The sequence below is a fragment of the Emydura macquarii genome, unplaced genomic scaffold (genome assembly GCF_026122565.2).
Source record: "Emydura macquarii macquarii isolate MOO-44397 ecotype Brisbane River unplaced genomic scaffold, CSIRO-AGI_Emac_v2 contig_1003, whole genome shotgun sequence".
Taxonomy (NCBI): domain Eukaryota; kingdom Metazoa; phylum Chordata; order Testudines; family Chelidae; genus Emydura; species Emydura macquarii.
Window position 1 is genome coordinate 32,056 of NW_027131140.1, and position 23,671 is coordinate 55,726.

General features: G+C 40.7%; 1 protein-coding gene across 1 annotated transcript; it reads right to left on the bottom strand.

The window, feature by feature from the left end:
• Positions 1-1,503: 1,503 nt before the first annotated feature.
• LOC137150667 (interferon-induced very large GTPase 1-like) lies at positions 1,504-20,496 on the bottom strand. The gene is made up of 8 exons (XM_067544648.1): positions 20,483-20,496; positions 16,009-16,322; positions 14,879-15,256; positions 13,920-14,070; positions 11,477-11,778; positions 10,153-10,209; positions 8,687-8,758; positions 1,504-7,566 (listed from the first exon to the last, which is right to left on the bottom strand). The coding sequence occupies exons 1-8, from the start codon at positions 20,494-20,496 to the stop codon at positions 2,849-2,851; spliced, it is 6,006 nt and encodes a 2,001-aa protein (XP_067400749.1). The 3' UTR covers positions 1,504-2,848.
• Between the last annotated feature and the right edge of the window lie 3,175 nt (positions 20,497-23,671).

Below are 23,671 nucleotides of genomic sequence, written 5' to 3' on the forward strand. Positions count from 1 at the left end.
GATAGTTCAGATAAATATTCATACTTTGAGTTGTATGAGGTTCCCCCATCACTAGTGTCACATGGAGTTTGGCAATTGTGGGGATGGTTTACAACAGCATGCCATTAAATGGGGGTGTTTGACTAAGGCAGTTGTGTCCCAAAGTGTGTGGCACAACCCCCTGATGAGGGGCATGAAGCACTAACCATAGGGGCACATACAGACATCTCAACTGTTCCCTGCTGTTAGCTTTCATTTTTTTAAAAAGTAAGTCTAGCTGTTGTGATGGCAGAGAAACGTATCAAAATGTGGCTTGAAGGTAAGTGATGATGCAGTGTTGTCTGCCTGAATCTGCAGACAGCCTGAAATAATAGGCCAGAGAGATATGAACTTGCCTATTAATTTCAATAGGGACTGACTCAAATGCCAATGATGCTAATTTAGAAGTCAATCCTGTTAACTATTTTGCTGCTCAAAGCATGTAAGAAAGAAGAGAAGGTATTTTTTGAAGGTCTTACATATGGCTAGGCGTTTCAAGGTATGTCTACACTGTGGTTAGACACCCACAGCTGGCTAGGGCTCATAGGGGTCAGGCTGTGGGGCTGTTTAATTGCAGTGTAGACTTCGGAGGCAGCTAGCATGGGTCAACCATGGGCTGTAGTGTAGACATATCCTAACCCTCCATGGCAGTATTAGTGAGTGGGGAGAAGTAGTGTTTGGTTTCATTTTACTGAATGGGCTTCAGCTTTCAGAAAAGTAGGAAAGACTGGCCTATGGTGAGTCTAGCTGGCAGCATTTTGTTGCATGGCAGTATGCAATGATAAGGCTGTTTTAATATAGAAAGTTGTTATATGGACTTTTACTTTTAATAATTAATTTGTATGGTTTACTTTTTGAAAAAATATTCTTTTGAAGTCATAGGGATTTGCTTTTCAAACTGAGCCTCCAGTTTCACAGGTGAAATTTTGTGTTCACAATAAATTGCGGTCCACAATTTTTTCGACACTTGCTTCCTCCTGGCTATTTATTGCAGGTGCAAAATTGTGGGTACATAAACTAGAGGGTCAGTTGGAAAATCAGGCTCATGTTTACAGTTTAGAAGAATCAGAAATACTTTTGGCCCTCTGGTGGGAAACAGGCTGGCTTATCTGCCCCACATTTCAGAGTGCAAATACACCAGATCCCCATTTATCTCCTCATTTATAGCCTGCTCTTGTCTATGGTATCTGAGTGCCTTCTGCACTTGTGAAGTAGAAGGTGAGGTAAACAAAATTTTCCTCATAGTAAATTGCAATGATCAATGCATGGGTCATGCAAAATTAATCAGTTGGATTGAATCCCTATACTAAGAGTTCTATTCATGTCTCACTTTAAATTATCTCCCATCCTCATGAATTGTTCCTTTTGGGAGAATTTTGCTGCAAAAGTCACAAATGAATATTATAATGAATCGACATCCAGTGACTATAAATCAAAGAATTGTATTAATTTTATTTTGATTTTTATATAATTTTTTTGCCCTTATACAATGATGAATTTTCAACAGCATTAAAGAAGTACGCAAAGTATGCTCGTTTGCTAATAGAAATAAGTAGCCGCTTCTTAATGTATGCGTAGCACTTCGGCCCCTGGATTAATCAACAGGAATGTATTGCAAGAAGAAAAAAATAAAATCCTTCATGTTGAAGTAACCAGCTTTTAACCTTTTTGCCCTGCCCCAACACAGTTTTACCAAATTAATAATAATCATAACAATAACTTGCCCTTCTTTAATGTTTTCCATTAGAGGAACTCTGAGCACTTTATGAACATTATTGAATTAGGCATCATAAACCAGAGGTGAGTGAGATTCATTATCCCATATTTTACAAATGACAAACTGAGGCATAGGGAGGGAAAGTGAAATTAGTTAAAATAATACAGCTGGTCAGTAGCAGAGTTAGGAACAGAACCCAGACATCTATTCCCCATACCGCTGGCCCATTAGTCCACATTCCCATCTCAGAAGTAAGAACAAAACCTACATGTCCTGATCTTCAGTCATCAAGACCAACCATCCTCCAATGGGTAGAGGAGAGATAATGAGATACTTCTCTGTGCCAGGAGTCCCTTCTCATTAGTTCTTTTCCTAAGATTATTTTCAGCACTGGAACCCTGAGTTGCTCTACAAGTTGTCCATAAATGGTGTATTCCAACAGTTACTCTAAAGCGCCTAGTTATCAGGAATATGGTAATGAGAGAAGTTAGTAGATGGCATAAACAAAATGGAACAGAAGTGAGGAGATAGAGTGCAGGTGGAGGGCAGAGTCAGTACATGGAATGGAGAGAAAAGAGAATACTACAAGTGAGCCATCAATGGCATGGGATTTGCTAATTTATGCTCATGGTACATTATCCCAGCTATAACTAGGGCCAGAAACTCAGATAATCCTTTATCTGGAATGACACTGCCCAACTATTTTAACAAAACAGCTTTCAATGGGCAAAATATGATTACATGGTATAGTATATCCTACCCTATGAGATTAGCTTCCTGGATCAGGGTATTGATGCTTGAATTAGTAGGTGACTTGACCTGTTTTGGGGAATAACACTCCACTGGGAGTGAATTAATTGGTTATTGGATGTCACCATTGCTATGGTGAAATGCATTGTGGTTTCAGCATTCAAAAACCTAAGACTTGATTCTTTCACATATCAAAAAATGGATTTTCATTCTGAAGTTACGAATGGTGCCTGATAGCTTCATAGATGAAATTACACATTTGTTTGAAGTTGAATTTTTTTCATGTCTGTTTTTAAATCAAAAGAATTTTCATTTTCCTGTCTGATCACATGTATATCCCATTTAAGCACATCTTCTCAGTGTTTATTTCATTGTAAATGCTTCCTTTAGGCTCTCCAGAGCCTGTTCTTTGGTTATTTTTTGCCAGTCTGCTGGGAGATTGGCTGGTTTGGCATGATACTCCTTAGCAAACTGTTGATTGAACTCCTTAAAAACAAATTTCCAGTAATCAGAAGCAGTGATGCTGGGATCTGGCTGAATGCGCCAATGTGGGTAATAGCAACGATAATCTTTATAAGGATGATCTTTCCAATCTGTGTCTGAATTTCTAAATTCAGTATTGGAAACCACATCAGAAGAACACAGAGAATAGATAAGCTTTTCTGTTACCACACACTGGTATCTCCCTAGCCCTTGAGGACGATGTACTGATGCAAAGTGCTCTTTATGAGCCCCTCCTCCTGCTTCACAGGGGACTTTACAGAACGGACACTGCTTCCCACAGCCAAAAACTCGCTTGAAGATTTCATCCTGGGGCTTCAGTGGCAGGTGGGAGAGCTTTGATTTAATTTCCACATCTTTCAATTCAGCTAGTATTTGTTGCTGCAGATTTGGAAGAAAGGTTTGAATAAAAGTACAAAATGGGTCTGGATCGGCTGTGTTTTTAAACAGTATCCCCACTAAGCTATCTTTGGAAATGACGAGGTCCTTCTGTAGTACTTTACAAAAGTTGTTTAAAAAGGCAGAGACTGTCTTAACATTTTCATCTTTGGCTTTCTCCAGAGCATCCCTGACTTTCTTTATTATCGTGGATAGAATTTCTTCCTCCAGATCTTCTAAATCCTCTGCCTCTTTGTAGTAATCTAAAATGTGCCTCCATATCCAAGTTTTGACAAACATTTCATAGCTGATAATATATTTCACATAGTTGTTGAAGTTCCCCTCTTCTAATAGCTTCTTCTGTACAGTGAACTGGAAAAAGCTCCGGCTGGCATATTCAATAGACTGTCCACTGCTGAGAATGTCATCTACTATTTCTAGTCCAAGTCTTTTGCTGACATAATCCATTAGGGCAGGCTTGAGACACTGGTCACAGAAATCCTTGGCTCTATTTTGTTGGGCATCTTTTTCCAAGTAATGGTCTCTAAATGTAGAGAAATACTGAGGTTTCAGCTTCTCCAGCCGTTGCTGAGGATCATTTTCCTTGATAAAATCTTCATGCATCTTCTGAAATGCATGAGCTGCTTCCCCTAAAATGTGAAGCTTCAGATCAACTTCAAAGTGAAGAGAAGTCTGAAGTTTTTTCACATCCTCTTGTTGAAGTTGCTCATTAATCATATGCAACAATTCTCTGCAATAAGTTTCATCATAGTCTGCCTTGGAATAGATTCTCTCTTCAAGGTAACTATTACATTTGGCCATTAAAGATTTAGCAAGTTTTTCTGTTTTCTGTGACAGTTTTTTTGTAAACCAGTGTTTCACAGCTGTGGTGAATGAAAAATGAAAATATTCATTTTTCATTGAGAAAGAGTTAATCCTATAATTTATCAAGCTTCCTGCTTCTTGTATCTTCTGATTGACTGAACTCCCTCTGTTATCCAGGTCTTTTCTCAGATGGAACTGAATCTCTTCATGAATTTCACGTTTCTGTAAACAAATGGGCGATAATTCTGAAAATGTTTCTTTCCACATTTTTTCAAATTCCATTTCCAATTCTTTATTTTCCAGTTTACTTTCTTTTCTCCTGCATTCTTCCAAAAGCATGTCCACTTTCCCTTCAATTACTTTCGTGTACTCAGCCTGGATATTGGCTATCTTGTGCTGACCTTTTTTAATGTGAATGGCTTCCTTACATTTGTTAAATGAATAACTTTCCAGTTCATTCTTCAGGCTTTTTGCACTTCTGATAAAATCTTCCCTGTACTTTTCTATCAAATGCAGATTGGCTGCCCCGCTTTCAAAATATTGCTTTAAAAGCTCCAGAATTCTCTGTTCTCCGCACTGTAGTTTCTGTTCCATTTCATATTGTGACTTATCAGCTTCTAATTCATCAGGAGAAAAATTCTGAATTGCAGTTTCTTTTTCAGTTACCCAGAGATGCATCTCCTTGCGGAAATCCCATTCCCACTCAGAATACTTCACAGACAGTTGATTGTAGGCTTCAGCTATAAGGCTGTTTCTAAAGCTAAAGATGAAGTTCTCATGTTTGACAGCATTCCAAAGACTCTTCACCCATTCAATAAACTGTGGAATGTCCTTGGGGTTTCTTTTAAGTGAGCGGTTCCTTATGAATTCAAACAGGTACTTCTTTAACTCATACACTTTTTCACTGTATCCCATATTCACTGGAGCCATGGGAGGGACTCCATGCCAAAGCCCAGGGATGTACCAGTTGTGTTTTTCCAGATCATACTCCATGATATCAGAAAACTTTATTTCCTTGTTTAGTTTTTCCATCTTTGCTGCAGCTTTGATCATTTCATCCAGCTGCTCCAGGAGGTGTTTCCTGTCCCGCATGTTTTGTTCATGTGCAGATACATCACTGACGTTCTGATGCACAAACTGGCAGTTGGGCTTATGCCCTATTTTTTCCATTCTGAGAAAGGCATGGACCACAATTTGCAGAATATCTTTCATTTCGGTGGCATTTTCCATGGCCATATTAACAATGGTTATGTCACTTAACCCAATCACCAGTGTGGCCAGCTCATTGTCGTGTTGATAACTATCCTCCAGCTTGGCCAGTTCGGGGGCTTTCAGGCCTTCTGTGTCTATCACGAGTACGAAATCACAGCCCAGTTCCTTTTTGAAGATCTCTCTAACCTGAAGGAGCAACATGAAGGCTCCTCGCGTACATCGGCCGCTGCTCACTGCAAACTGCAGGCCGAACATTGTGTTGAGGAGGGTGGATTTCCCAGTGCTCTGCACTCCCAGCACAGTGAGAACCAGCATTTTGGACCTTCCCTTCAGCTTGGCATGGAGCTGAGTCAGAACATCTGTCACCCACTGCAGGGGGACGTTGGATGCATCTCCATCAATCAGCTCAATAGGAAAGCCTTCCAGCATCAGGTCAGCTGCTATGCCTGGGAGATGGGTGAATTGTCTTCCACTTTTTAGAAGTTTGCCTTCCTTAACCATCGAGCATTCAGCCTCATAAAACTGCCCCAACTCACGCATGAAATGCTCAAGTCCTAAGGAAGTGGAAGATATTAATTTATCTAGTTCTGCCAACTTTTTGGGGTCATCACCTAAAGACTTACATTTCTCTTTGTATTCAGCCCGTAGTTCACTAAGATTCCTCCTAGCAATGTGATCCAGCTGAAATTTCATCCATTTCAGGAAATAATGTTTTTCTAATGGAAGTAGATGTCTTATTCCATTAATGAATTTAATCAAACCATCAGTAAGGTCACATTCATTCTGTTGTTTACGTAATTCCAACATCTTATCTTTCAGCTGGGATTTGTATTTCTCAGCAGGGATGTCGCCCTGCCTTCTCATTCGGCATAGTTCTTTTTCCACTTTAGCCAGGCTTTTCCATAAATCCCCTTGGAGCCTCAGCATTTTTTGTTTGTAATATGCCACATCTTTTATTTCTGTGGTGATTTCTTTAACGTAGTTGTTCGCGGTCTGAGATTCCACACGGTCTTCATCTATTTGGATTCCTAGTTCACGTGCTGTCACAGCCATGTCTTCTATACCTATCCTCTTGGGAGAAGAGTTCATTATGCTTTGTATGCTGGATTGCAGCTTTTCCACAAATTTTGCTTTATTTGTGCTGCTATCTTTCATCAACATATGTGAATTTTTCAGTTTCAGCACTGGGGCTAATTTGTTAAGGAATCCAAGAGTTTCACTGGATTTCCCAGCCTGGCGGTTCAGAATGAAGTAGTATTTAGTTGTGGATTCTTTTAAAGTTGATAATAGAATGTACTCTCTTTCAGTGATGTTTTCAGCAAATATGAACACAGCTGAGGAGACCACTGTTAAAAAGCTGAACTGCAGCCAATGAGACTCAATGTCTCCACGTAGATTTGTAACTGCCACAGGTTCTGGGAAAAGATCCAAATTCTCCCTCCCACCAGGGAAAAACCAGGAAATTTCTACCAACCCATCTGCGATTTCTCGAGGGACGTTCCCAGATGACAGATCCTGGTGGATGAAGAAATCGTGGTGCTGCTGGGAGGGGCTGAGAACCTCATTGAGGAGTTTGGACTTGGAGAAGCTGCAGCTCCCCAGCCGCACAAAGGAAATGGTTGGCATTGCCGTGAGCACCAGGCTCTCCTCTCTGAACCCTCTGCTCTCTGCCAGAGAGTGTGGCCTCCATTTCTTCACAATGTCCCTCATGGCCCACAGCATTAGGGTGCACTTGGGGGTGTCGATGGTGGGTAGCAGCAGAGGGAGGGCAAACTGGCACATGGACATTTTGGACAGGATCTCCTGCTGAAGGAAACAGTCTGAGCAAAGCAGAACAGCACAGAGAACATCAAGTGGATTCATAGAGACTTTAGTGTCAGTGTCACTAACAAAGAAAATTTGTTCACCAATACCTTGTTCCTCATCATCCACACTAGTTCCTTGATCATTGGGTGCCCCACACCTAAGGCTTGTGCTTCTGGCTGTCACATTCAAAGCCATGACCTTCCTCAGGAAATGCCATGGTAAATCTCTTAATTTCTGAGGAGTCCAGTCCTTTAAACTTCCTGAGTTGATTTCCAGGACATCATTCAGCCTGAGCTTTCTGCTTTCATACTTCTGTAATTTTAACTTGGAGAGAACTTCTGTGAATGCTTTTCTTCTTTCTGTAGGAAGGTGTTAAAATATGAACATAAATTTCAGAGCTGAAAATATAGGGCTGGACTATCTTATCTGCAAAGGCCACTTTGTTCTACCTAGGTGGTGGAAAACGGCCCTAGAGAACCTGTGGAGAATTCCTCCTGAGTAGGGGAACTCTCCACTGGTGGAAAGTTGGCAGAAGAGGCTCCCACATCCTCCAAAATCCCTGGCATAGGAGGACAAGTGGCATTGTGAAGTGGAGCGGTACTACACCTGATCCTCCGTTGTCATGAGATTTGTTACAGACCTTGCATTAGTGGCACAAATGAGAGTAAGCCCCTGACTGCTCTAATTTGCACAGGTTCTGGGATGCTGAGGATCAGGGAGATGTAACCAGTTCCCTACACTGGCCACTCCCCACTATATCCGAGCTGCAGTGGGATGTAGTGGAGAACCAGGGTCATTGTGATTTTTTTGTGATTTTGTTTGGCAATTGTTGATTGCGACATTAGGGTAGCGATGCAAAGAGGGCTGTAATCAGAGAATGGCAATACATAGAAGTGACAGATACATCAAGGAGTTACATTTCTTATGCAGTACAATAATGATTATTTAGATTGCTTTGTATTCTTAGTTTTCCCTCCTATTAATATGTTGCTGTTATCAGTCAATGATGGTAACTAGTATAGGATTTTTTAAATCTTGCCCATGTTCCCAACCTTTCTTCATTCCTCTTCCATAAAAATGATTTATAGAGACATACAGACAACTGTAGCCTCATCTGAAGACAAATCCATGTCTTTCATGATACAATGTGCTCTTTTTTGAGAGTCGGAGTCATAACACCACTCACAGTTCACTGTTGTATGCAGATGTCTTTGTGCCTTCTAGTCTGGTAATATCTATCCTATCTAGGCAGTTATACAGTACCCATCACAGTGGTCTCTGAGGACTCATGGATCTGCTACATCATTATTAATCCTGGGTTTTTAAATGGAGATGTTCTAAAATACTATGGATTAATAGTTTTTGTGTTGTATTATATTAGCTAAAGTATTCAAAGCCGTCCTAAATCTAATAGTATTTTTAACTAATCAGATGCAATACTAATTACATGTGCACATGGAAAAAATTGATGCGCACTACCTTTGGGATGGTCTTTTTGCTTCTGTTCTGGTTCTTGCTGAATAGCAACTTCTTGTTCCTGAATTAAAGAATCTAGGAAGAAACCAAAAGGAGAATATATTATGACCATTTAATTACTAAGTCTCTATATTTACTGAGTAGCAGAAAAAACACTGCTAAATGCCCTGAATGCAGGGGTTGTCAGTGTATCAACAACCCATCAGGCATGAAATAAACAATTTCATCAACACTCTAGTAGAAGGAAGTGATCTGAGGACTTGTATTTATCAGACCTTCCTTAGGGGAAAGGTGGAAAGCCTAGCTGGGAATTCCCTCTTTTGTCAGACTTAAATTTGGCTGCGATAAAACCTTTTTTGTTTGCTTTTGGTTTTGCTTACAGTAATCTAGAAATGAGGCTGAAAGAAGCCTTTCCAAACTATTAATTTTAATTTTACTGTGTTGGAGTTTTTGCTTTGATTGAACTCTGAGAACAAAAGTCCAAAATCTGGCTTAAAAGATCCATGCATCTTGGATCTATATCCAGCTGCAGTTCAACTGGCTTGCTTCTTCTAACACTGACCTAATACTGTTTTATACTCAATTGTACGGAAACTGAACTTTAGGAAATAATCTTGTAGAACTTGCAAAGAGGAGTTGACTGAAAATCTGAACATAAAATGATGAAAATCTACTAACTTCTAAAACTTCTTGTGCTACTACTAGAAAAAATATTATTTTAACCAAAACATTTAACAGATTCAATGATCAAATTAAACATACAGTAATTAGTTGGTATTGTTAGGATAATAACCTCAGATTCCCTATAAAATATGGTTCTGAACTGACAATCATAGTATTACCACATTGCTAATAAGTTTGAGTCACTACTATTTCTCAGTGAAAATGACCAGAGAACTACTGTAACTGTGAGGAAAATACTGCAGTAGCTTTCAAATTCTCAAGTGTTCCCCTTATTTAGAATATTTTGAGGGGAACCTATGACCCTCTGTTTCCCCAAATTTAATCTTGTGCCCTCATAGCGCAAAAAAGTCACAATTTGTAAACTTCTTCTCTGCCTCTAAAAACTGTTCTGCTGCTGCAGTGGCTGACAGACGGCTCCCCACTCAGCAACTGGCTCAATATTATATTTTCTCTTTTATTATTATATTTATTATTTGTATTGAAGTAGCACCTAGGGGCCCCAGTCATAGACAAGGACCCTATCTATTACACAGTGACTGATCCAGCTCCCATTGAAGTCAGTGGAGTAGAAGGGCTCCTATAGATTTCAATGGGAAATGGATGAGGTCCTTAATGAAGCAGTGGCTGGGTCATATTTTTGTTTTCCTATGTTATAACATTCAGAGAATTATATCAATAAACAGTAATATCTACTAAAATTGTCAACTAGTTCTGAAGTTAGTTGCCATTATCATTTACAATAATGTGATACAGAAGCTGGCAAGAATGGTTATAAGAGACAATACCTTTAGGAAGATATTTCTTTACCAGTTCTAGTGCTTGCGGCATGTCAGCTTTCTCCTCTGGAATAAAACAATATTTGGCAAGGAAGCCAAGAGGAAAAATGCAGTAAGTGAAATTCTGTTCTCTATAGATTCTTACACCACACTCATCACTGAAGTATTGTACAGTGCATTAAGCAGCATGATGAACATCTATCAAGTGTTTGTTCTCTCAGCCTCTCCCCAGGAGAAGTGTGTGCAGGAGAGTGTTTTGTTTTTTGAATTTTTAAAATAAATATATGTTAGAGAATACAAGGTCAATGAAATGCACCTTGCACTTTGGACAGAAGATGGTGAGGTTTGATGATCCTTAGTTTCTGGGAGAGTTATTTTCAGAGTCTTGGATCAGTCCCTAAAAAAAGCTCTGTTCCAGTTTAATTGCATTTGTAATTGAATAGAAAAATGAGGTCATTTTCTGCTTCCATTGTCCAAGAAACAAGAAGGGAAGTTTTCTTTTACTCTGAAGGTAATCTGAAAAAGTATGTAATGTGAGATGGACAAGGAGAGATGTCTGGGATTTGGCTACATTCTCTAGAAGAACATTTGATTTGTTCTAAGGGCAGATACTCCAGGAATCTCTCTGTTCTACCAAGAAGACAAACTGATAAGAGGGACTGCTGGTGTTGGGTTATTTTGGTGTTGATATCAGAGTGCCTTCTGCCACCGCTGCATAGGATTTTGTATAAATCCTATTGATGGGGAGTCATGATGCAAAAAATCCACTGGCAGTGAAGTGGGAAGACAGCATCTTTCTCTCTGCAAGCAACATTAGCGTACAGGGGATGGAGGCAGCGAGAGGTATAAGATCTATAAACTCAGAAGCTCTCATAAAACTTTTAACAAGGTTTGAGCTGTGTATCTAGGATTGAATTAAGACTGACAGAATGACAGGGATTATGATAGTCTTCTCAGTTAATTCCCCATCAAAAGATAACATTGTATATCGAATACATTATCTTTGGACCTGTCTACACTATAGATATTTACTGAGTCTGGAACCATCTTCTAAAATGATTTATTCCACATGCAATTCAGATCCCCACATAATATGGTTAATGCATGGTTCCTCACTATGTGGGTTACCTAGTAACAGGATTGCTTGTGAGTTGGGTTAAAACACAAATGATAGACTGCAGCCAGGATCTAACATTGTTCCTGTGCTGTATAGACATTTATATTACAAATATATGTTTCTTAATATATCTCTTTTAGTGAAAATGTGGACATATTAAACTTTATGACTATCATATTCTTTCCTTATGAAAAACAAAAATAAAATACAACTCACCATATTTTAAATATAAATCCTGATCTAAACCCGGACATACAATTTCTAAACACCCCAGAAATTGCTGGCAGGCTGATTCCCCCTTTTTCTGTATCAGAATCAACAATTTTCTTATTTTCTTCTTGGGATCCTCCTCTAGTTTATCCAAGGTATCATACTCCTCCTCTGTGACAATGGACTGGGAGATTAATTCATCCAAGATGAGTTCTAGGTCCTTTTGAAGAATTTCAATTAACCTTTTTCTTTTGTTGCGAATAATCTCTGAGGGTTTTTCACCAGCACATTTTTCTAAATCACAAGTCCTAGGACAGAAAATATTATTTTATATAAGGAACAAGAAACAGGATTTGTGAAACAGCCATAGTAACTTTAATGTACTTAGTCTTGTAGCATTCTTGGAACATTAGCAAGTAATCTGCTAGTTAAGCAATTTGAGATGGAGAATAAAAACATGTTCTCCTAAAATGTTTGAGTAGAGCTGATTGGAAAATGTCACTTTAATTGACATTTTCCATTTCTTGATGTTTGAAAATAAATATTGATAATTTAAAAAAAGTTTTACTTTGAAATCATGGGGGAAAACACTTTCACTTTTTACTTTCTTCCACTTTCATCCAATGGGAATTTTTTTTAAAAATTAAGATCAAGTAGAATTTTTTCCAGCAAAACAAAATAAAAAGGTGTATGAAAAATTTAAAACAATAATAAAAATCTTTTGTGGTTTTCCACCACCATCATGCAACATGTTCATTTCAACCAGCTGTGCTTTTGAACAGAATACTTCTGCGCTAGTTGCTCTAGCTAGTGTTCAAGGCTTGTGTTACAACAGCAAAACTGCTTTAAATTTAAAAGCCAATGATCCACAGTATAACTATAAGAGCGCCAAAGCACTTTCAGTTTATTTTTGGGTAGTGTACAGCACTGAGCACAAATGCTGTCAATTGCAAATAAGTAAGTACTATATTTTGTATCTTGACTTTTATATGAAGTGTATCCCAAATGCATTATAGACTTAAATATTGTAATAAAACTATAGAGTTAATATAAAGAAAATGGAGAAGATAGGAATTAAAAAGTTTAGAAACAGGGGAGAAAAGAGATTTTCAGATAAGATCTTAAAACAGATGAAGTGTTGATGAGGCAGAGAATTGCTGGGAGTTCCAGATGGTAGGGACTTGCAGAGAAAGAGGTTTTTGCATCACTGTACGATGATTATGGCTGCTGCTAGATGCACAAAAGGATGTAGAAGAAGATAGAGGTTTGAAACATATGGATGGTGATACTGAAACAGAACCTGAAATGAACAAGGTGCAGCAGAGCTGTCTGTGGATGGGTATAAGTTGGAGGTAGATCTGTGTACATTTGAGAAGCCAGCGGGAGCATTGGGCATACTGTATGCAGAAGTCTGGGGGAGGAAGATTAGAGGAGGGAACTGCAGTTGCACAGGCCAGGAGAGATGGACATTTAGATGAGAATCTCAACAGAGGAGTCTTAAGGAGGCCATAGAGGGACTGTCAGTATCCCAGGGGAGAGGAGATGGTGGCCTGCATGAGACCTTGCAGATTGAGGAGCTGAGACTCAGACCAGCCATTGTTGAGGAAGTTGCAAACCTGTACATACAACTTGGAACCAAGTGAAAATGGAGAGGTTTGCTCAGCTGTAATGTTGACCCTGGTGACAGTCTAGTAAATATTTTACATAGGGCTGCTGTAGCCAAACAAAGTGTTTTAACTCATTTGTACCCAAGTGTTACTTGTACAGGAAGCAAAATGGTATCAGTCACATGTAACTTTTGAATCACTATGGGCCAATTCTTCTGCCTCGTGCACAGGTCTAGCAAATGTGCTGTGGTGGTCTGAGGCACGGGAGCCTTCTACGGACTGATTCAGGCCACCAGTAGACCCCAGAGCAGCAGCATCCCTCCCTCCAATGCAACAGATTTCTGTTGCTGTGGATGCACTACTGCTATTCCTGCTCAGGGAGCACCAATCCACAGTATGAGGGGATTGCAGACCTCCTTTTGAGTGACCTTACCACATCCTTCCTTCCCAAACTGCATAGTAGAATTACACCTGTTGTATGAAGGGCCTTCTATGGCCCTTTCTCAGGTTGGAGGATTTGGCTGTATAATAACTTAAACATTGATAGTACTATTAATGGGGGAAGGGGGTTGACAAAGCATGTGGCTTTTCAAGTTCAAATTCTGCTCATTCACACCCTTGTGAATTCAGAGTAACTTCATTGGCATAACCAGGATTTACTCTGGTGTCACTGAGATCAGAATCTGGTCCTAACCACATTGACATCAGAGGTGTCTTTCTGGATTTACACAGGTGTGACTGAAAACCTGAATTCAAGTCGACTATTGAGATTTTCACAGCAGTGCAGAGAATCTCTGAATAATCTCTAAACACAGCTCGTTATAACTTTTCAGGGACATTACCCTTTGGTTGGTGATCTTGTTGGAGTGGCTCCCTCAGGTTCCTTCTCAATAGTCCTTGCTGCCAATAGGTCACCAACTCGTGCTGACTCCGGTGTGTTTCTCAAGCTCCAAAGTCCGATAAGTTCATTTTGGGCTTGTAGGAACAATTGCTCTGGTTCCAAAAAGTAAATGGTTCCAGTTCAGAAAGACATTTTATTAATCTTAAAGATTCCTAACAAATCCTCAAAAAGGCCATTTGAAACCTCCACAAAAGACTATAACCTATGACCTCTCTAAGATCACGTATTTGTAACTGTCTTGTTGCTTCTAGTCCAGTAGTTTTCAGCCAGAGGTCCACGGACCCCTGGGGGTCTGCAGACTATGTCTAATATTTCCAAAGGGCTCCACACCTCCATTCGAAAGTGTTTAGGGGTTCGCAAATGAAAAAAGGTTGAAAACCACTGTTCTAGTCCAACTAACATTAATTGGATGAGAAAAGGGCCTGAGATGAGTTAGTTACAACTGGTTTATTTATAAGAGAAAATATGAGATTCACACGCATGTTCCACTTAGCAGTTCACTTTTCATTACAGGTGTTTGCTAGCCCCTAGTGTGTGTGTGTGTGTGTTGACCTCCGATACCTAATACTGGTGGGTTTTTTTTCTTGTCTAATTTGTAAGCTTCTATCTGGTAAAACCAAAGCACTGAATCTCATACAGTATGTATACATACAATGGGTTAAAAAGGGAATGTGTTGTCACTGACTAAAAGGTTCTAGGGGTGATGCTTTTGGAAAGTCTCTTGCCCTTGTATGTGCAGATATAGTGTAATACAGTAGAGACAGGATAGATAACACCTTAAACATTGTATTTCCCTACCCTGACTGTCTTATTCTGGCTAAACCTCATTGATTTCAATGGGAGCTTTGGCAAGGTATAAGGCCTAAAAGTTAAATCTCAAAATGCTGACGATAAATAAACCTTCAGAATTCTCTTTCTCCAAGGCTGGGGGCACTTCTGGGCTTTTTACTCCATTCCTTTTCTCCAAGGTTGCAGAGGCTTCTAGGATCTCAGATTCCTTCCCTGTTTCCGAGAATGTGGCAGCTTCTAGGCTCTCAGCTCTGTTTCCTTTCACCGAGCATGCGATGGGTTCTGGGCATTCAGCTCCGTTTCTTTTTGCTGAGGATGTCATGGGTTTTGGAGTCTCATCTCCAGTCCTTTTCTCTGAGGGCTCAGTGGCTTCTGGAATCCCAGGAAGATTCTTTTTCACTGATAATACCACCATTTCTGGATATTCTGGTCCATTCTTTTTCTCTGACAATGCTGTAGATTCGGGATTCTCAGTTCCATTATTGGGATCTAAAGATTCAAAAAACAATATCAGATAAAATCCTATTCTGATTCTTCAGGATTCTCAATATTCCAGTGTCCTTGACATGACTCCAGTCTTCCTTCTTTTCAAAATTATGCCAGCATATTTGGAGATAGCACACATCAAAAGTCATACAACATAGGTGCAAAGAGGAGATAGTGTAATACAAACAATTTCCCAGAAGTTCTGAGAGTCCTGAGCAAATGAGAAGGGATCTACTATTATATTAAATAAACATATTGCTTTGATATAGACATATTCTGAAATTATTCACTGGGGTTTCCTTCTAAATGAAAAAAAAGAGATCTACTCTGTAGAGCCAGGAAGGAAGCCCTTAAGATGATTAAACTAGACTTCTACATTTCCCATTAGGAAAAAATCTAACAGGATTTAACAAAGGATTTAAAAAAAAATATTTAAGTTTAGTCATCCGGACTCTTGAGATCAAATTCTGCCTATGCTACAAGTGAAAATAGTCTTGTAACCTGATTTCATCCTGCCCCATTGTAAAAGGTTATACAAAAATATGGTGGATGGAGTGATGGGTATGTAAGGCTGTTCGTAAGATGACTTTCTCTCTTAAATTCTACAGAATGGCTACAAAACCCCCAAACCTATAGAAAGTTGTTTAGTATGAAATTCTAAAAGACTTTTCCTTAAGGGGACATTTATTCTTTAAAGATGATCTGAAATATTATTTGATCTTAAAAAAATCCACTAGAAAGAAAATTTTACTCACCATCTTCTAAATATTCAGAAATTGGTTCCAAGCCCGGAAATATATGTTGCAGGTTTTCCATACAATCTAGAAATTGCTCATGAGCCAATTCTCCCTTTTCAAGTACTGTATCAATCAGTGTCACTATCAGCTTCTGTGGATCATTTATTTGACTCAGTCTGAAGTAGTCTCCCTGTGTCATGAGGAGGTGGGCATCTATGGCATTCAAGACAACCTCTGGATCTGTTTTAAGAATATCTGTTAGTTTTCTTCGGGCCTTTCGTATAATCTCCGAGGGCTTCTCATTGGCAGCCATTGCTTCCAAATCACAAGAGCTGGAATCAACCAACAATAATCACAAAAGATCATTACAAAAGAAGCATTCTAAGACAGGTCATATTCAGAAGCTGGTCTTTACAATCATAAAGGGTAGAAAAGTATTTCTTTTTTTAAATGAAAGCTTTCATAGTTTTCAGAGTTTGTAAGTGGCAGAGAGCTATGTTTTTGGTTCTGAAGGTTCAGATTTAACAGGATTTAACTCCTCTGGATGTCAGACATTTGGCATGAGCTTTATCTTAGGCCTGGTGTACACTTAAAATAGCTATGTCGACCTAACCCCTGGTGTAGATGCAGCTAGGTGGATGGAAGAATGCTTCGTTGACCTAGCTACTGTTACTATGGGTAGATGGAATTCCTACAGCAATGGGAAAACCCCTTCCATCACTATAGGCTGCATATACACTATGGTGTTATTGTGGCATAGCTATGGTGTCATAGTGTCTGTACCATAGAGGTGGCCTAGCTTGGTAGAACTGTAGGTAAAATACCATCTAAGCATGGGTGATCATGATTCCTTTAGTGGCTGGCCTTGGTAGTGCTAAGAGTCTGTTATAGCTAACCGTTCCTTTAGCTTAAATTATGGAGTGCTGAAAGTGTCAGGTGGTGAATGTGGTTTCTGTGGGTATGTCTCCACTAGGATAAAAATCTGCAGCTGGCCTAGGTCAGCTGACTTGAGCTTGCAGAGCTCAGGCTCTGGGGCTGAAAAATTGCTGTGTAGATGTTTGGGCTCAGGCAGGAGGTCGAGCTCTAGGACCCTGCGAGGTGCGAGGATCCCACAGCTCAGGCTCCAGCCCAAACCTGAACATCTGCACAGCAATTTTTTACCCCACTGCCTGAGCCAATCCCCCCTCTTCCCCTGTGAACCCAAGACAGCTGATCCAAGTCAGCTGCGGCCATGCCATGGGTCTTTTATCCCTATGTACACATACTCCGTATGTATGAGGTCATTGGGTCCCTTTCTTGGAGATGAACAAAACAGAGCCTGTTCAAATTTTGTCCTTGAAACAGGGGTAAGTAGGTCTAAGAGAGCCTTGAGTAGAACAGGAGCCAACTTAGACCACCCTACATACCACCTCTGAATTTGGCCAAGGGTCACTGCAACCAAGAATTTACAATACAACAGTTGTTCCCTTGTCCTACTTTTCCATGCTCTCAAGCAGTTGCACTATATGTATACAATTATGTAACTATACTAGAGTATTACTTATCTTCTAACTTAGGTAAATAACTTCTATAACTAACCCCCACAATGCAAACTGTGAATTGTATATTTGATTGCAATATTCATAATTCAAAACTCATGTTGTTTGGGCTAGTCATTTAAACAGAAATAATACTATGTTATTTATATAACTAACTAACAGAGTGGGAATGGGGAAATGTACAGTTCAAATCTTGCTTTTAATGAATATCTGAGTTAAACATTTGCTTTTCACAAGAATTTGTGCTAGCAAAGCATCACTACTCAAATATTCACAGAAAACTAATGAGAGATTTTCAAATGCAATCAAATCAAAATCCACACGAGTAGTCAAAGAAAACATTTCCCAGTAATGGAGTTAAACCTCCACTCACCCGTATCAAAGGTCGTTGAAGTGAATGGGAGTTTCTCCATTCACTGTAGGCAGCTGTGGTTCAAGCCCTAAATCAAGAATAACTCCATTCAAGTCAGTGTAGACATACTGGTATAAAATCAGTGTGATAACAGGATCAGGCCCACTGTCGCAATTCTAGTGACACTTCAGTTGGGATTTAGGGCTTTGGATCAGAAGAAGGAGGTATATACAAAAACAGGACAAGAATGCTCCAGTGCAATAACACCCAAATCTGTCATAACGTATAATGATTTTTTTTTAATTGGCTATCATCACTGTCATAACCTAGTCTAGTTCTGCTTTCTGACTGGATAGCAGTCTGTTGTGATGCTAAAGCTCTCTTGCTCTGGGGAGTGACTGATCGCTGTTCTTAGCTCTGGGTTACTCCCCAGGTGCAGCTCCTGTGTCTGACAGCCTTCTTGGCAATGGGACTGTGCAGTCTGAATATCTAGACCCCAAAACCAATGCCACTGATCTCCCAAGCCCCCTAGTTGCTTTGACACATTCCCTCCTGAGTCCTACTGGCTGTGTGAGCTCTTGTTTCCTGGTTAGACCCTTCAGTGACAACGTGGCAGAAAAGCAAGGCACCACAGACTCAGCAAAGGATTTTCTTAAATACCCACATATTTGACTCATAAAAAAGCACAAAACATTTACAGATTTATGGAAAACAGCAAATTCCTAGATGTAACCCACCCTTATTCTTGTCTCACCCCCTTTTGTGAGCCTGAGTTTGGTCCAAGTCCTTAGGCAAAGTCTCTTCTGCCTCCATCGCACCCCTCCTTCTAATCTGGGGCTAAAACTGCAGCTCTCTCCTGGGGCCACGTGCTGAGGGGGGATGGGGAAGACAGAATTTCAGCCCTCCCCACCACCTTTGCTGTGAAGACATCCCATTCAGAGGCAAAGGAAAAGGCTCCTGGCTGGCAGTAATCCCACTGTTTCACCCAGGGAGGGCCTCCCCTGATTGGTTTGTCACATTGTTCCAGAAAAGAAAAGTAAGAAACAAGTCTGCCCTAATTCTTAGGGACAGGTTAACCCTTAAAAGGCAAGAGTCCCTTACAAACTTACCCCACCAGAACTCCAAGGATGTAATTAAATTAAAGCCTATGCAAAGATTACAAAAGGATCTTGAACACACTGGCCTCAGAGACAAATTGTAAGTATCTTGTTATACTATGCCTTTTATTTAGACAAACACCCACTTGTAATACTTGTAATATATTTGATGCTAATGTTATTGTTATTATTAAACCTTGAAAGAAATTTAATATTAATGAGTAACCCTGTAACAATGTATAATCTCTATAGTTTTTGGGGAAAAAAATGGTAACTGAAAACACACCTCATGTTAAAAAGTCTTATGGTAATGATGCTTCTCAGCTACTACTGGTAGATAATCTTAAAATTTAGCAGAGCAGAGAAAACAGTACAAAACTGACCTGATGAAAAAAATAATAGAAGATTCACCCTAAGACCTTAAAAAGTAGAAGTCATTACAAACCTGGCCTTCCTATAGAAAAAAACACAGGCAAATATGACGGTAATTCCTCTGTTTTGCCTGCAATCAGAAAGGAAATTTGTAAAAGAAAGGGGTATTTTAAGCAATAATCTGCTGCTCCCCTCCCCACCCCCCCAAAAGGAGGTAGAAAAATGTTCTTTTTACCTTTCAGAACTTCAGGAAAAGCTGGCGCCAGCAAAACAGCTAAAGAACAAAATCATGGATTTACTGTTGCAACAAAGATCATGTTTTGCGTTTTATGTTTTGTGTTGTTTGTCTTGTTAGTAACATTGTTGTGTATTGTATTGTGTTAAAAAAAGTGAGGTACTGCATGAAGCAGAAAAGAATCAATGAGCACTCTGACAAGTTCCAGAGGGGAAGGCGAGTTAGTCTGTTTTCAGCAAAACAACGAGAGTTTTGTGACACCTTAAAGACTAACAGATGCATTTGGGAATAAACTTTGGTGGGCAGAAACCCACTTTGTCAGATCTTCATCAGATCCCAAAGAATTGGACACATTACCAAACAGGTCAATGAATTGTTCAGATCTTACCCAAATACATACTTAAAGACAATGCTTATTAACTAAACTAATATTTATTAAAGAAAAGGAAAACGAGTAATGGTTAAAAAGTCAGTTTACACACACCGATGAAAATAAAGCTCTTAGGTCAGTTTCAAAGTAGAGATAACTGATTTGCAGAGGTCTTAAATTGCAAAGTCTCTGAAATTATAAATTGGGTTATGTAGATTTATCACCAGGGGACAAATGCTGAGCTCCTTTCTCAGTTTGTATTCCACTCTTATTCAGGGAAACTCTTGATTTTATTTTAAATCAAAGTTGGATGTTTTTCTAAAAAATATGATCTAATTCAAATGGAAAATATTGCAGGGAAGTTGTATGGCCTGTGCTATGCAAGTCAGACTAGATAATCACAGTGGTCCCTTCTGGTATTAGAACCTCTTAATTAAATCAATCAGGTAAGATATGAGAGAGGATTTCAAGATTTAGCTCACTGATCTTGATTAGAATTAGTCTCCTGTAATAAAGAGTGATCCTTACCTTCCATTCCCCATTAGAATCAAGAGTGATGAGATGTCTGTTCCCGGTGTGGTTTCTGATTTTATTTCCTTATGTGAAGAGAGGGAGAGTGGAGTAAATGAAACTGAAACTAAAGTGTTTCGAAAGCAGCCAAATTAAGTGAGATTCTTGTCAATTGCACAAAGGAAGAATTTCAGACAAAAAAGACAAGAAATTATCAAACTGATCCTCCTCACAAATGAGACTTTCATTGACAGAAAAAGTGTCCCAGCTAGGGGCAGCAATCCCAGAAAGGCTCACAGTGTACACCACAAAGACACCAGACTACTCTGTAGAATATATTGTAGGGGATAATCGAGCATCCCAGCACCAGTAATCCATTTTGGGGGTGGACAGGAAGGAGAGCTGGGTATGACCAGATGCCATTGTGAAGGGCTTATTGCAAATGTACACAAAGAGAGATTGTTTAGAGTGTGATGGGATCTAATACATCTTTTCCATCTCATATCTCTGAAAGTTATATTAAAATCTTTTATATTCTGAAATGTGACTCTCTTTTTTAAAGGGTGTTGTAGGCTTTAGAACTGATTTTTCCCCCAAGGCACTCCAATGCAAATTTAAAAACATAAGAATGGTCGTATGGGGTCAGGCCAATGCTCCATCTAGCCTACTTGTGACACTTCCGTGCCTAGGGTAGCCACCTGAAAATGCCAAGTCAGGGCAAGCTGCAAAAGGAGAGCAGATTCTCTCTGCACTGGTGAGTGGCACTGAAGCCAGACTTCCCAACCAGCCACAAACTGTGCTTCTGATTCCCCCAAATCGGTTATCAAGAAGCCAGTCCACTAATAACACAGCCCCCTTTACTGCATTCCAGTCTCCGGCTCCCAATCAGCCACTAGGTCAGTAAAGAGACCAGTTATTTAAACTCTATGCTCTTTACTAAAAAGGTTCCCTCTGACCCCAAAGGATCAATCACAGTACCAGTTCTATATAAGTCTGGATCTTAACCAAAATACCATGCTGCCAGCCAATCCTTTAGTACATAAAACTAAAGGTTTATTATAAAAAGAAAGAAAGAAACCATAAGATAAATGTTAAAGGGTCAAAGCAAATCAGATACATACAAATGATTGAAAGTCCATATACATCAAGTTTCTGGGAGAATTGTGGAGTTGCTGGCTTGTACACTTCCTCTGGCATACATCCAGTGTCTGGATGGGTTTTAGTCCTTCGGTTCAGTTGCAAGTGAATTGATCCAGAGGCAGGTATGTTCTGTAGCTGAACAGGAACAAAAGACAAAATGATTTCCCAGGCCACTGCCTTATATACCCCCTGGCCCTGGCCATGCTGTCTTGTGGAATTTTACAGGCACCAAAATGGAGTTCAGAGTCACATGAGTAAGTCCTGGTGACTCTTCAGGTATGTCACTAGTGCCTTCCCCGGGGCCCCTTGCATCTGTGAAAGTTTAGATGGGCCATTAAGCGGGCCATTGTTCTGCTGCCATCCTGTCTGGGGTGTATCTTATATAGCACAGTTTGAAACACAGATACATCAAATATGTCCATAACTTCCATTACAGATATAACACATGAACATAAGTATTACCATTTTACTTAGCACATTACAGCCTTTCTGACGGTACTTGACATAGCAGGTCTTATATGAATTATTATGATTTTGGCACACAGATGTTAACCAATGCTCCATTCAGCCAGCATGACACCCCCAACACGAGATTGGTGTAGAAGGGAGTAATCCGAGCTCCTGAATACACCTCAAGGGCCTCTCTGATCCAGCCGACGTGACACCACTGTCCTGTTTTCCGACAGTGACTAATGCCAGTTGCTTCAAAGGGAATGAACAGAACTGGGCAATAAACAAGTGATCCGTCCCTTGTCATCCAGTCTCAGCACCTGGCAGTCAGAGGCTCAGGGACACCCAGAGCATAGTTTTGCATCCCTGACCATCTTGGCTAATAGCCTATCCTCCATGGACCTATCTTTCATGAATTTATCTAATTCTCTTTTGAATTCAGTTATAGTTTTGGCCTTCACAACATCCCCTGGCAATGAGTTCCACACGTTGACTGTGTGTTGTATGAAGAAGTACTTCCTTTTGTGTGTTTTAAACCTGCTGCCCATTAATTTCATTGTGTGCCCCCTGGTTCTTATGTTATGTGAGGTATAATAAAGCGCTGTGGCCTTCCTCAGAGCCTGGGCCCAAGGACAAGCTGCAACACCCCTGCTGGGGAGATCAAGGTCCTGCAAAACCCCCCTGCTGGGGAGATCAAGGCCCCGCAAACCAAATACCCTGGGAGCAGAGGGGCAGGGTCAGGACAGGAAGGGGAGGTATAAGAGGCCGGCCTAGCAGCTCAGTGTGAGGGGAAAGCTGCTGCCGGAAAAGGACGTGCCTTCCCTGAAGCTGTGGCCTAGGCCTGACCCAGGTCCCACGGCAGTTCACACCGACAGGAGCCTCCAAGGCCTGCCCAGGCTGCCAGGTCCTACTGACTGGATCGGGCTGCTGAGCCTTCGTGAGTGGGAAGAGCTGCCAGGCCCTGGTAGCTGGGAAGAGCTATCAGAGACAGCTGAATGGGAGGAAGCCCCTGAGGCTGGCCCTGACCTGGAGAAGCTGCCCCTCGCTGAGGACCCATTCGAGCTGCCTGAGCCCGGTGTTTCGGAGGATCCACAGGGACCCTGTGACCTGGAGGAGCTGCCCTCAGCTGATGACCCCAAGGAGTTCCCAGACCTGCCACCGGCCAACGATGAGGGACTAGTAGGACATTCGCTAGCCATCTACCCTGAAGAGTCGGAGGAGGACGCCTGGCTTCAGGTACCTGGGTTCAGGGTGGGAGGAAGTAGCCCAGGAACAACAGACTACCGTCGTGCTGAGCTTACATTCGAACCAGTCAGCATGTTGCGGCTGGAGCCCCGCTGACTCAGTGGCAAGCGGCTTTGCCACTGATAGGGCCCTGGGCTGGGAGGCAGTGGAGCGGAGTGGGCCTGTGTCTCCCTCACCCCTTCCCTAACCGCCCCAGGAGCGCTTGGCTCCTCTGAATCTGTCTGCCAGAGGATACCGAGCTTACCAGCCCCGCCTGCCTGAAGGCTGGGGCTATAGACTACTTTCCCTGCCCTGCCCATTTGAGGGCCGGGGGCTACAGACCCACCAAATGCTAGCTTTTTCCTGCCGTAGACCACGGTACTGTGGCCTTCC